Source organism: Acomys russatus, chromosome 13 (assembly GCF_903995435.1).
Source record: "Acomys russatus chromosome 13, mAcoRus1.1, whole genome shotgun sequence".
Lineage (NCBI taxonomy): Eukaryota > Metazoa > Chordata > Mammalia > Rodentia > Muridae > Acomys > Acomys russatus.
The window spans coordinates 52,593,376-52,608,292 of NC_067149.1; the positions used below are offsets into that span (position 1 = coordinate 52,593,376).

At 47.6% G+C, this 14,917-nt stretch overlaps 1 protein-coding gene across 1 annotated transcript; it reads right to left on the reverse strand.

Annotated features, from left to right (window-relative positions):
* Positions 1 to 6,303: 6,303 nt before the first annotated feature.
* On the reverse strand, positions 6,304 to 9,936 carry Kcna1 (potassium voltage-gated channel subfamily A member 1). Its single transcript, XM_051155409.1, has one exon. The coding sequence runs from the start codon at positions 9,619 to 9,621 to the stop codon at positions 8,134 to 8,136; it is 1,488 nt and encodes a 495-aa protein (XP_051011366.1). The 5' UTR covers positions 9,622 to 9,936; the 3' UTR covers positions 6,304 to 8,133.
* Positions 9,937 to 14,917: the final 4,981 nt, after the last annotated feature.

Below are 14,917 nucleotides of genomic sequence, written 5' to 3' on the forward strand. Positions count from 1 at the left end.
CTGAGCAAATGGCCCCAAGAACACAATGATCTCCTGAGTGGTGCATCTACGAGATCTAGACCAAAGTCAGTGTTGGGTCAGGACAAAGCCAAGCCCATGTGGGATAAAAACATTGTCAAAAGAAGACCTAAATGTTCTGTCAAGGGGTGCAGGGGTGACTTGCTTGCCTGGAGTGTGCTGGGCTTTAAATTGGCTCCTCAGCCCTGAGGTAATGAAAGTGGAGGTGGAGGTGGGGTTGAGGCATGGAGTGGGGGTGGAGAAGATGGAGATGAAGGTGGGGTGGAGGGTGGAGATAGACATAGAGACAGAAGCAGAGATACAGACAGACAGACAGACAGATAGTAGCCAGGGTTCTGGTACAAAAGAACTTGCCAAATTTAAAGAGTTTAGACTTCAAGAAACAAACCACCAAATAACCTATGGCCATTGCTGACATGTCTATTTTCATTCTTTTTCCTGTTTATGACACTGAGCTACACCCCCAGCCAAAGAACCAAGCTGTTATTTTGTTTGTTTGGTTGGTTGGTTTTTATAGAGACGAATGAGGGGTGGTTCATTCTGGAGCCATTTTAAGAGGCGCAGACCCAGAAATGTAGATTTAAGTTACCCAGAATTTCATGTTCCAACATGGAAGCAGTTTCGTGAAGCTTTATAGTTTTATAGAACAAGGAAAGCCATAATCAAGGTAAGTTTAAAATACTTTGGTGGGTGCCTCAGAGAGGCAGGTACACCACCATGAGGGAGGCTTTTCTATAGGCCTAGAATACTATCTGACAATATGCTCAGCTTTGGGGTTGGTGGAAGCTAGTGGTCTATTGTTAATGATTCCAAAAGGTTTTTTGCTTTCTTCTATTCTAAGATTCCTTTTTAAATGCACATATTCAGGCTGGAGAGATGACTCAGAAGTTAAGAGCACTGTCTGGTCTTCCAAAGGTCCTGAGTTCAATTCCCAGCACCCACATGGTGGCTCACAACCATCTATAATGATGCCCTCTTCTGGTATACAGGCAGGCAAAACACTGTGTATCTATGATAAATAAAATCTTTTTTTAGAAGGTGTATATTCTCAGATCCCTAAAAGTGGGACGAATCAATGTGAAGCTAGGTGCTAAACACCACTGTCCTCTCCCCGACGAGCATGTCAGAGAATGGTGCACACACACCCTAGCAGCACCTCTGGCTGGGAATGAAGTAGGGTGTTCTGAAAAACAGTTCTCAGCAGGCTCACAATGGGGCTTGGTGGTGGTCAGTCTGACCATGCTGAGACCTGTCTTCCTAAGACCTTCAGCCAGGCACTTTGCTCAGCCTGGCACCAGTCTTCCTCCACACTGCAGCCTGATGACCACGTAGAATCAGACTGCAGCAAGCTACAACCCAATCCCGTCCTCCGGTTGGCTCTCCCTTCTCTGTCTGGCTTCCCCTGAAACTGGCATGACTAACTTTTGAAAGCTCCATGACCAGCACAGCTGCCAGGTGCAGCGCTGCCTCTGGTACCTACCTAGATCTGTTTGCCTCTACCTCCAGACCATTCTAATGCAGCTCCCTAAAGAATATACTGGAAGGTGTACTTTTTCTGGCCTTAGAATCTCCATTGTTCCTGGCGTGAACTCGCTCTTGACTTCCTTCGCCTTAGCCTGACCTATCATTTGACCATAACTGAAAATCCACAGGCAGCTCCCTCCCTATTCTTTTGTCTCTGCTTCTAGTAGCAAGTTCTATAGCAAAAGCAGGCACCATCTCCAGATTACCCGTACCATGTCTACTATTGTGTGAGTCAACTCCATAATGGTGCCCAGCCACCGAGAGCACTAGGCTCACAGCAGACCCTATCCTGAAGACCTGAAGCATGGAACCCTGTTGGCTCTGACATAAAAGTGGAATAAGATGTGATATGATATTCTCAAGGGAAGAGATAGGTTTAAATTCTAGAAAATGGCTTCAAGTTATTTGTTGAAAGGGAAAGAAAGACAGCCTGGTCTACAAAGTGAGTCTAGGACAGCCAAGGCTACACAGGGAAACCCTGTCTCGAAAAACAACAACAACAAATACATCAATCAACAAACAAACAAATAAATAAGAAAGGGAAGAAAGAAATGCTAACCACACAGAGGACTATGTGGGAAAGGGCGTGTAAAGAGCACTTACGAACTCTTTCCACTTTCTACATCAAAACCATTGATAATTGCACTGTATGTATGTCTAACAAGTCACTTGATAACACATCATGGAAAGCATTGCCAAGAGTGTACACACACACACACACACACACACACATACACACACACACACACACACACACACACACACACACACACATACACCCTCCTTTCCTGCAAAGCTTCTAGGGCAGGACTGAAAAATTATTCAAATTCAAAGCCATTTCATCAAGGATAACTAGAGTTTCCACCCCCTTCGCCTTCACTTCTTTGCTGTTTTTCAAAGCTGGGTTCCCCACCATTTGCACAGGGTAAATTTGAAAGGACTGGGGTCCCTACCTAAAACCAACTTGTGAGCTGATTGTCAAAACACAAACCCAGAACCCCTCTTCAAATGGCAGCAACTGCCCACCAGCCCCAAAAGAAATGAGGTCACTTCCTGGCATCTACCTTGAGTCATCACTCTGTCATTTAAATAGACCCCCAAAAACAGAGGGTATGAGCAGAAGCCCCCCAAAAGACCAGTTAAACAAGACACAAAACACAATCAAGAGGTTCCATGGTAAGATCCTTAAAAATTATCTTTAATTGATGCCGAATATGAACAGATCATGAAGAGACAGAACCAAGTAAAATTGCATAGATGAAAACTATGCGCGTCATTAGGTTCTCCATTCGTAACGCTCAGTATCCTCGACCCAACATGGTAGACGGTTAGGGCAGGGCAAGCACAGAGGAGACGAGATGAGAAATGTCCTTAACTCAAGGAGTAAGCAATTGGCAAAGCCAAGAAATGAAACAGAACTTCTTCAGCTTCAATGGTTTGTTGTCCTGAGGGTGCACTTCAAATGGATACTTCTTGAGCTCAGTTTGTAGCCCAGGAATACTTTATCTTTAATCTTAGAGGTATGTCACAGAGTCCATGTCACCCACTTATGGTCCCTATACAGTGCACTGAAGAAGAAAGAGACGTCTGCGAGTTTGAGAAAAGGGGAAACAACTTACTACTTAGTGTATCCTGCAAGGGCTTTTGCGTTTTATTTCCTTATTCCATTTCTTCTTTTTCAGTTACTTAGGGGAAAACAACTTTTATAGATCCTTTGAAGTCTCACATCACAAATTCCCTGGTAACCCGCTCCTAAATGAAAATCGCTGTGACTAGGGTTGACCTTCTCGAAGCTTTCCTAAAGGCAGCAGTGCCCAATGCTTTGCTTACACATCGGCACTCCCATGAGACAATGAACAAAGAGGCTGCCATTTGATCCCAAAGCTTTTAACCTTAAGTCTATGCCCTGAATTAGTTTGCACAGTGGCCCAAGGTAATGGAATAGTTTTGGTTAACAATTCAGTTCCTGCTTGCTTCTTTACAAAAGTTGCAAGTTATGTACATTCCTTGAAATTTTACCTGAGTCATTCTAAACACGTTTGCATATACCCTGAAGTCCCATGCTATAAATGTAAGACTGACTGTACCAACTGTAGGTGAGAGTCCACTGCCTGAGATAACAGTTCAACCTAGCTTGTGCTGCTCCTCAAAGTCTACTTTGTCTTCTCAAAATGAATAAAAATATCAGAAGGCTTCACTCTTTGCTTGGAAAAGGCTGAAAGATAACGTGGTTGTTTGGCAGTTTATAGTCTTTCTAACAATTTTATACTATGGATGGTTACCACCCACCAATTCTCACCACTCCCAGGAATAAGTCATTCCTGGAAGAAAATGGGGAATTGCCTTCTGCTAATGTTCCCTTTCTACTTTCTGTTCAATCCAATCTACCAAACAAGAAATTAAAATTTAAAGTTGCTTAAAAAAAAAAATAAACATGTGCTTTGAGGCCTCCTATATTAAGCATGAGGTTGGAAACTATTTTTTTAAACTGATTCTTTTAGACACTAATTTGAAAAACTTGTAACTACACCCAACATGAAGAAAGTCCTTTATGGGTTGAACCTCATTTCTGCTTAGGAAAATGTGTTTCTCAGCCACCAATCACACTGGTTCTTCTCTAGTCTCAAAAGCATCAAGGCTGTGGTGACCCTGGTTCCACCTCAGTGGAATATAAACCCACCACACACACTTTTACTTTAGAGAAATGACAGTCCATTGACTACAATGTGGGAGAATGTCTGACCTGTCGCTCTGGACTAATCCAAAAACCCACTCCCAGTGAACAAATATCATTGAGCCTCAGGATTCAGGTTTCAAAGGGGAGTGGGGTGCAGGGTGTTGTACACAGATGGAGAAGGTGGGGGGAGAAAACCCAAACCAAACCAAACCCTGCCCTGGCTATTGTCTGTCTTCTAGAAATCCGAGGACAGAGGAAATTAATATCTTTGGTCTCTCTGATTCACATCACTTGAAGTAAGTCAAGCATTTCAGAGATTCTGGGATGGCTAATAGCCACAGGGTGACCTGAGCCTTCCATAGGCACCCTATGGAACTAGGGCCCTACATGTTGGAAGAGCTGGGCTATGGCTATCCGTGCATCAGAAGTCTTCTCCTTCCAGAGAAAACAGGTATAAGCATCAGGGCATGAGCTCTCAAGGCTCAGTACCTAAGAAGGGGATGAAAGGGCAAAAACCTGGGAAAGGGAGTAATGAAGTGGACCAAATGAGAGTCATTCCTTAGTAGGCAGTTTAGTTAAGTGCACCTTCAGGTCTACAAAGACATATCAGCACATTACAGTGCAGGGGTAAGAGCTTGGTCGAAGGTCGCATGCCTATGCTACACAGATAATCCCTGTACTCCTTGTCATCACGCTCACCACAGTGGGCGACAGATGGATGACCAGCATCTGTATCCCCCATCCGCTTCAAAGTCATACCAACAGCACATTCCCCCGAGCCCCAGGCAGACCACTTCACCACATGCAGCACTTTTGTCTTGTAACATATACAGAAGATTCAACCTGTCCGGGGCACTGCTACAAGAGGCAGGCCAAGTGTCCAGGGGCCGGCTGCCTAGTCTTGACCTCATTGTCTCATCCTCTAACTCGTCCATCCCATAGTACTCAGTGGATTATTGCTGTTGACAGAGTTCTGTTGTGTCCGAGATCTCAGAGTCAAAATAAAAGTTCAAGATATCCCTGGAGACTTTAGGGGGGGAGGAGTTGGCATTTTTCTCCCAACTAGAAACTTGCAAGTACATAGAAGGAAAGATCAGAGTGATGATCTAAGGTTCAAAGAGTAGGCAACACATGGGAGGGCTTAGTACCCTACAGTCAGAGGCTGGGCAGTTAGTTCTTGGCACCTCAGCTTCCAGGACATGTGTTGTGTTCACCCTGAAGACGCATAAAGGTTGCACAGAGGAAGAAAATGCCCATCTTCTTTCAATCGAGCTAGACAGCCTGGATGTCCTCATGGATTCTTTTTTGATGGTCTCACTTCTAGTCTGAAGACTGGGGGTGGGGTGGGGTGGAGATGGAAGTACCAGGGAAGATTCCAGAAGAAGCCAGGCAAGCACGTAAGGCAGACAGTAGTAGGCAGCCACATGCTTTAAAACAGGATGAAGGTTCCCCTACTCCAGTGTCCTTTAAAAGGCAATGGACACCTCTCCTCTGGTGTAAAGCTGCTGGACCCCAGCGCCTGTGTGGTATGACGATCTTTCAACTGGACATGGGGTCCCCACCATTCTCTGCATTCAGTGGCTGGGGAAGCAGCAGTCAGATGGTCAGCCAGTGAAGTGACTTCCAAGAGGGACAATCATAGGAACATCACAGGAACTATCTATAGGAGGTTGGCCTGGGTGGCTAGCCTATGAAAGGTCATTGTGAGATAAAGGTTCCCATGATTCACAACAATACCCCCAAAGGTCAGACTATCGGAGATCTGTAAAGTGCTATAGCTGACAGGGGGATGGGGAGGGGAAGGGACCACTGAAGCTGAGGAGGCTTTGTGTGTCCAGAGTGGCCTTCCACATTCCCAAAGATGTTTCTCTTGGCTTCCGGTAAAGAAGAAGCAAAGCAAAGCAAAGCAAAACAAAACAAAACAGAACAGGTTTATGGTTCGTGTCCAGTTCAAAGATGGGTCTCAGGTCATATCCAGGGTCAGGCTGCCAAAGAGACCAAGTCCAGTAGACGGCCAAAGAGACAGCACCTGCTTTCTCTCTCTCTCTCTCTCTCTCTCTCTCTCTCTCTCTCTCTCTCTCTCTCTCTCTCTCTCTCTCTCTCTCTTCTTTGGGGCTCTGAGGGTGGTGTGGTCTTCTCACAGTGGTGAAGTGAGAGTGTGAGGATGGAAAAACAAACAAAACAAAAAGCAAAAGGTCTGTGCCCCAACCCTTCCTCCCTTCTGTTAAATAACATCCCAGCTGAGTTACAGAGGCACTTTCTGCAGTGCACTGTGGGTACAGATAAAGGCACTAAGCAACTATTAAATCAATTGGCTGAGTTTCTTCAGGGAGCCTCAAGGGGAGGGACGAAGTCTCTATGGACTCCAAATCATGACTGCAAAAAGAAATCAGCTCAGCTCTGGGGTGCATAAAGAGATAAACATTATCACTTACATCCTAAGAATGCACCAAAAAACCATGCAATATTGCACCTTTTTTTGTTTGTTTGTTTGTTTGTTTGTTTGCTTGTATTTATATTCAGCTAGAAAGAATGCTTGTCTTAGGTCTATGAAATACCTTGATGACTTATTTAGTTTTCCACAGTTTTCCTTTAAAGGATGGGCATACTGGTCCTCTCTCTACCTATCCCTACACAGAAGCTTGACATTTCCCTGAGCAAAGGCAGGAAAATTTGACGGGAGTGTACCCCACCTCCACCCCCACCCCATTGTTTCTTTTGGGCCTTTCATCCCACAGACTTGTAATTTTTAGTATTTTATCATTTTTTTTATTACTGAAATCATGCATCAATTAAGTCAAGGTATATCTTAATCAAATAGGCCATAATGCTAAGAGAACATGCTTTGAGCTCCAAAAAGGGATTGTTCCCATGTGACTAATGTATGTACTTAGATACAGTACTTTAGTTGCTAAGAAGAGTTAATAAGTGAAGGAGTGCACTTTTGGTGAATGCAAATGAAAAAGAGCCTATATTTAGAAGAGTCAATTTCAACGTAAGCTTATTCTCTATTGTCTGGGTTAACTTTCTCAGCATGCGATTATAAAATAAATGTTATCAGACTCAGACATGCTTACCAGTTAACTCTTGTGCTCTTGCAATAAGGAGGGTAAGGTTTTACATCCACTTCAGAAGGTCAGGGGTCAGGGTGCAGGATTGGTGAGAAAAGACCTATGTTTGGATCATCTGCAGTTGAGAAAACTTTAGCAGCCCTACAGATGAATCAACTCATTTAATCAATTTACCCTTTTCTAGAAAGAATAGACTGAGTTAAGGAGAAAGGGGCAGATGGAAAATCCCAGCAGACTGGGACCAGTAACAGATTTTTCAAGGTGCTTTCTGAACCAGTCATAATTAGTCCGGATTTTGTTTTGCCTTGTATGCAATTCAGTTGGTCAAAATAAAAGCTTTTTTTTTTTTCACTGACCACTGAGACAGTTACAGAGTGTTCCACACGGTACACTATCTGAAATGTGCTGTGCGGTTTTGCAAAGATTTTAGAATAGAGTCCCATGCAAATTTGCCTTTTTATATTCCTAAGTGGTCATCTGATCTTTAGATTAAAAAAACAAAACAAACAAACTTAAGTCAAAAAATTAGAAATATTTCAGTACAAGGAAAGCATGAGCCGTATTTCACACAAACTACTTAGTGGACAGCATTTAAGCCAGTTTTATAAAATACTCTTTCTTTTCTCATTTTTGATAAAATGAAAATAGTTGGGATTTTTATTTTTAATGGATCTTGAAAGCTTCGGATTTGCCACTCCCCAAATTCACAATGCAACAATGCATTGACAGTTAAATAAAGCATTCAAAGACTAACGTTTTTAGTAAAGTATCTACAGAGTGGGACCAGAGTCGCCAGGGGGTGGGGGGTCGTATTGGGGCTTTTGCTTGCTTGCCTGTTGCTTTTTAAACATCGGTCAGGAGCTTGCTCTTATTAACGCAGTTTTGATCAGCTGTGGTGCAGTTACCAGTTCTGATATTAGCCTGTCTGTAATGGGCTATGCTATTGTTCATATCCTCTTCGATCTCCATGTACTCAGACTTGCTGATAGTAGAGGAGCTGCGTCGGCTGACGTCACTGTCAGAAGCTAAGTTAGGAGAGCTAACGTGGAGCAACTGAGCCTGCTCTTCCCCCTCAGTTTCTCGGTGGTAGAAATAGTTGAAATTGGACACAATGACAGGTACGGGCAGGGCAATTGTCAGCACACCAGCGATGGCACACAAGGAGCCCACGATCTTGCCTCCAATTGTCACAGGGTACATGTCACCGTATCCCACAGTGGTCATGGACACCACCGCCCACCAGAAAGCATCGGGGATACTGGAGAAGTGCGACTCAGCTTCTTCCGCCTCGGCAAAGTACACTGCGCTAGAAAACAGTATGACCCCAATGAAGAGGAAAAAGATGAGCAACCCTAACTCCCTCATACTAGCTTTGAGGGTCTGGCCCAATATCTGGAGGCCCTTAGAGTGGCGGGAGAGTTTGAAGATTCTGAACACCCTTACCAAGCGGATGACCCTGAGGATGGCCAGGGAAGTGGCCTGCTCGCCCTTCTGATTTCCCTCTTGCTCAGCTATCTCCGTGCCCAGGGTAATGAAATAAGGGATGATGGCCACAATGTCGATGAAGTTCATGATGTTCTTAAAGAAATCCGTCTTGCTGGGGCAGGCGAAGAAGCGCACCACCAGCTCAAAAGAGAACCAGATGATACACAAGGTTTCCACAATGAAGAAGGGGTCTGTGAAGATGTTGGAAGTATAGATGACTGTGGTGTTGTCGATGCGGTGGATGGTGCCCGTGAAGTCCTTGTCATCCTTCAGCTCAGGGAGAGTCTCCAGGCAAAAGATAACTATGGAGATGAGGATGACCATGACGGACACGATGGCGATAACCCTGGCAGGCCCGGAGCTCTCCGGATACTCAAAGAGCAGCCACACCTGGCGCTGGTACTCCTTCTCCGGTAGGGGGCGCTCCTCTTCCTTGATGAAGCCTTCATCTTCCCGGAACTTCTCCATGGCCTCCTCGCCCAACTCGTAAAATTTGATCTCCTCTGAGAACATGTCCAGGGGCACGTTGACCGGCCTGCGCAGGCGGCCCCCCGACTGATAGTAGTAAAGGATAGCATCGAAACTGGGACGGTTGCGGTCAAAGAAATACTCGTTCCTCAGGGGGTCAAAGTAGCGCATGCGTTTCTTTGGGTTGCCCAACAGCGTGTTGGGGAACTGTGCCAAGGTCTTGAGCTGCGTCTCGAAGCGCAGCCCGGAGATGTTGATCACCACGCGCTCGCAGCATTCGTGGTCGTCGTGGTCGGCTTGCCTTGGGTAGCTGCCATCCTGGGGGTGACCCGGAGCGGCCGAAGCCTCGTCCGCATTCTCCCCGGACATCACCGTCATGATGGAAACAGGGTGCAGGGGTGGGAGGCCAGGAGAAAGCCTGAGGTGTGAAGGAGCGAGGGAGGAGGGGTGGGGGGGACCCAAACGCCCCCCCCACCGGAGAGTGAGTCTCCCCCACGCTCACAGGGAGAGGCTTCAGAGCCAGTAGGTTCAGAGGTCTGCAACTTTGCTAGTTATCACTTCCCCGCTCCTCCACTCTGCCTTTTACCCAATTTGGAAACCCCTCCGCCTGAGGGCCACCAGTGAGGTTTTTTCTCCCTAGGCTTGGGTTTTGGGGGTGTGCTCTGTTTTCGTGTTGGCGTGTGGGTTGGTTTTTTTTTTTTTTTTTTTTTTTTTTTTTTTTTTTTTTCTTCCTGCTCTGATTGCCTTAACGCACACCTGGCATCGTTTCGGGGCTCGCCCCGGCTCCCCTCCCTTCCAGCAGCCCTCCTAGGACCTGGTGCAGTTCCAACTCAGCAGATCCCCAGGCCTGTCACCCACTTTGCTGCTCCTTGGCTCTGCCCCCTCCTACCCCTCTTCGCCTGCCGCCTTCTAAGCTCCCACCGGGGCGATCGATGGACGCTGCAGAGAAATAAGAAGTGATACGAGGGTAGAAAATCAGAAGCATTCCAATGGGACGAACCTACAGACACCGAAGAGCACAGACTAGTAGCTTTTGTAGAACACACTGGACTTTTACGGGGGGGGGGTAGCACACACTCACAGACAGACACACAACAGACACCCAGAAATCCAAGTTTGGAAACCTTCCATCCCACTTTCCCCAATGCCCAAGAGCCGATCTGTTTACAACTTCGTTAAACTGGAGATCGGAAAAGCACTTACAGATAGATACTGGAGGAGCTCTGGGTCCCGGGCAGCAACCCCTCACCCCCAGCCTGTCACCACAACCTCCACAGATTCTGCAGCCCCGAACTGGGGAGCTCCCTACCTGGCGGGCCGGCTTGGCGCAGAGGCGGTGCTGAGTCGGCGGAGAGTCGGAATGCGGCAGGTCGCCTTTGCAGCAGCCCGAACCAGCAGTGGCCACTACCGCAGCAGCATCCGAGAGGCGCCGGGCCCCTCGTGGTCCGCGTCCTTCCCTTCTCAAGGGTCCGGTCGTTTTATTGAGCAGCTACGAAGGAAACGTCCGTTCCCTACCCCCATCCTCACTCGGCGTAGGCAACCTGAAGACGTGGTCCTCTCCCCTGTGCAGGGAGTTCCGGAGGATGCCGGGTGGAGAAGCAAAAAGGCCACCTTCTCCCGAGTCACCCAAGCAAATGGCGATAAGCAGCACTCTCGCCCCCTCCGAACACTACCGGAGCCCTTGATTCGATCCCGAGGGAGGCGGGCGGCCCAAAGCCTGGCTCTACATGGCTCTCGGGTAACCTGCACTCTCCGCACCACCGCATGGACCTCGCTCCGCGGCACGCCGGGAGCCTTCAGCAGCTCGGAGTGGGGCTGGGAGCTTGCGGCCGCAGGTCCGCTTGGTCCATTTCTGAGCGCTGCAAGATCAGCAGAAACCTGAGAAAGCGCCTGGAATGCGGAGCAGCGATTGGCCCACCCGGGCGTGGGTTGGGGAGGGCGGGGGAGGGCAGGAGCGAGGAGGTAGATGGAAAATATGAGGGGGTGGTTTGGCAGAGGGGGGTTGTCATTCAGTTCCTATGCTTGCCAGCACAGCTTTTCTTCTTTTTCCACCCTCTCCTCCTCGAAAAGCCCACCACCAACTCCTCTTCCCTTGTGGCCCGCAGCCCCGCCTACGCACGGTCCTTAGCTGCGCGCGACCTTCCCCGGGAATTTCACATTGGAGATGGTCAGGTCCGACGCAATGCAGGCGGTGATGCCCTGGCAGAACTCCTTGGACCGGTCTGCTTCAGATGCAGTCACACAGGCAATCTTCCTCCTGCATCTCGCTCCTCCGCGCCACCCCGCCCCTCCCCCCAGAGGCCTCCTCTGTCCAGCCCACCCTAGTCCCTCCAACCCCCACGCCAGCCGCACTCCGGAAGGGTGCAGTTTGGTAAGAGCCCTGCAGTTGAGGATCCCAGGTTTTCATCCACACTGTGTTACTGGGAGAAGGTGGTGCCAAGCGTTTGTTCCTCTTGACCCTACCAGGGGAGCTGAAGTTTTCTTACAGTCAGAATATTCTGAAATGCAGAGAATGTGGCGGGGGATGGGGTGGGGGAGAAAAGCATCGTGGTTTTGTGGGTTGTCTGCCAACTTGGTGCTAATTGGGACAAACGTGAGAAGCAAGTCGCCTATTCGTCTCCTACCCTCAGTTCTGCCTCCCTCACCTCCACCCCTACCCCCAACCTAGTGGCCCTCGGTCCTTTAGGACCACTTTCTAGGCTCTGGACGTATTCGCGCAAGGGTCCCCACGAAAGCCCAAAGCAGCCTGAGCCCGGGACCTGTGCGGCATCCCCAGTGGCGCGGCGTCTGAACGCTTGCTGCTGCACGGGAGAAGGCAGCCAGAAGCTCCGGTCCTTCCACTGCTGCAGAGCCTCTGAGGAGCCCGCAAGAACACAGAGTCGCCGCTGATTGGTTCCTCTCGTGGCCTTGGCACCGCCCCTTCGCACCACCGCAGTTCGCGTTGCCAACCGCCTACACCACCCACCTCTTTAATCAAAGCCAACAATCGCATACATCCTCCTGGCTCTATTGTGGCTAGTGAAAGGCAGGGGCTCTGCAACGATCCCGGGGATAGAGCTAGTTAAATTCCTCCTCCAGATTCAGACCCCTGCATTCATTTCAGGAAAAAAAAAAAATGTTTGTTCTTTCCTCTCCTCCAGATTCCCACCCTGGCTTTTCTTCTGTGAACAGCAAGTTCTATTGCACAGTACTCCTTCTCATCCTAAACTCCATCCAGTGCACTCTGGTCCCTCCACTCCAGAAGCTCCACGGCCCCTCTCCCCTTCTGCACTGATGCTCCGTTGGTTACAACAACAGCAACAACACAACAAACGAGAAGCTCTGCCATGAAATGTCAAGCACTGTGGTTTGGTGGTCATTGCTGCTGGAATCTCATTGTGAGCCTGCTGCAGAGCACTTCCTGGCGTGTTCTAGCACTGCCCAATTCATAAATTCAGAGTTGTATATGATAGGGCCCTCCATGTGCCTAATAGATATGATTAAAGCAGGAATTGAACCTCCAAGGGAATTGGACAAAAAAGGTTTTGAGATAAGAATTCACGAGTCATCAGTTGCTAAGGGTTAGAAGGCACTGACTGAAGAGTTCAAGAAAGGTTTGCTGTGCCTTAGCTAAGGACCAGACATATCCAAATACTGGGTGACCAGTGACAAGACACACAGCCCCAGATTGCATAGAGCTCACGTTCAATAGAAGGCACAGACGATAAATAAATAAACCTAGAAATGTAGGTCCATTACTAGCATGGAATTAGGAACAGGAAGTCAGCAACCAGAAAACAGAGACCAATGGATAGAAGAGCAGACTAATAGATGTATGAACAAATGTGCAGGTCCTAAAGCAAGAAGGCCTTAGGAAACAAAAACTCATTAGGAACAGAAAGTAATTACCAAGGAAGAAGGTCATGGTGGGTGGGTCACGCAGGGCCCCTTGGCCTGGGAGGAAGAGTACACGGGAAAGGTACTGGAGGGTGCACATGAATAGCCGAATGGCTGTGTTGGGGAGGGTGTGGTTTGTTTGTTTGCTTTCATAGTTGTTTGAAATGCTATTATATGGAAGCCCAGGCTGGCCACAAAGTAGAAGCAATTCTCCTGCCTCAGCCTCCCTAGTGCTAGGGTTTCAGACACAAAGCAGACTGCTCTGTTTTGTTTGTTGTTCTTAAATTTTGTTTGTTTGTTTTACGTATATGAGTGTTCTGTTTTCATGCACACCAGATAAGAAAATCAGATCCCATTACAGACACTTTGTGAGAAACCAAGTGATTGCTGGGAATAGAACTCAGGACATCTGGAGAAGCAGCCAGTGCTCTTAGCCATCTCTCCAGCCCATTTTGTTTGTTTTTAACTTTTACAAATATTTTCTATTTTATTTATTTGCCTGTTTAGTGTGTGAAGGCACGCATACACTGTTTGTGGAGGTCAGAGAAGAGTTTAGAATTTCTTCTTTTCTTTTACCATGTGGACCCCAAGAATGAAGTATAGGTTTGGTGGCAGGCCTCTTTACTCACAGAGTCATGTCACCAACCCTGCTTTCGGTTTTTAAAAGATTACAATAATTATTGGAAGGAAGCGGGGAACTGGCGTGGTCCACATCATAAGCAGTGCTGGCTTCGATGGGAGGGTGTGCTGAGAAGGTCTTGAAAGTGGCTTTTTCTCTGGGAGTGGAGCTGGGATGTGGGGAGAGAAGGCTTTCAGCAATGTCCCCTAGGCTTGTGGGCTCAATAACTGAACTGGTGGTAGCATCCTATGCTAGAGTCTGAGTCAGTTTCTTCCCATATAGATGTGAAGCCAGGAATGTTCTACATGCCCCTCTTATCACCTGGTCACATTCTCCCCGCCCCCACTCCCAGCCTGCCTTCCAATCTCCACTGAAGACAATATCAGAAGGACCAGCTCTGCCTGCCTGCCACACTTTGCTTCCGTGGGCTTGCCACACTATAATGAGTGGAACTGGATTCCCCCGCCCCAAACTACAAAAAAGCCCCAGAGAGCCCAAAAGCCACCTGGAAATAAACTATTGCCTCAACAAACCAATGGGAGCCAGCCCCATAAGAGAGGCAAGATGGCGAGGAGCTGGAGTGAATTTCTCTGCCTTTGTTCTTTGGAAGGTCGACCAAGCCTGTGGTCCAGCGGCAGGCTGGGCCTCTGTGTTCACGAAGCAATCCCAACTTGGTAGCTTGTTACTTTGCTTCACATCCCTACTCCTCACTCTCACTACCTGGGATCACAGCATCCACTACATCTTTAGCACTTGGATCTGTCTCCAGTGGTATTTCACAGGACCCTTCACTGAGGCTGGGGAATCAAAGCTTGTTTGAGATATGCTAAGTTTGAGATGATTGTAATATGTAATATATTATATAATATATTTTTTCATATGTATGAGAAGCCCACTGTACCTAGCCCCGTCTCTCCGACTTATGTGTGCTCAGCATATATAATATATACATATAATGTATATATAATTGAGTCTCTGAACATAGAGAGAGAGGAAATGTGTTTGCATCTGGTGCTCCAGTATGCTCTAATGCCAGGAGGCCAGGAAAGAAAGAAAGAAAGAAAGAATGAAAGAAAGAATGAAAGAAAGAAAAGAAGAAAAAGAAAGCACCAGAAAATGGTCAGAGAGTGCCTGGGCAGCGTAAGCAAGGAGAATGGGGGGGGGGGGGTTCTGAAGTAG

Coding starts and splice junctions, on each gene's coding strand:
- Kcna1 (XM_051155409.1), bottom strand. CDS start 9,621: ATGACGGTGATGTCCGGGGAGAATGCGGACGAGGCTTCGGCCGCTCCG.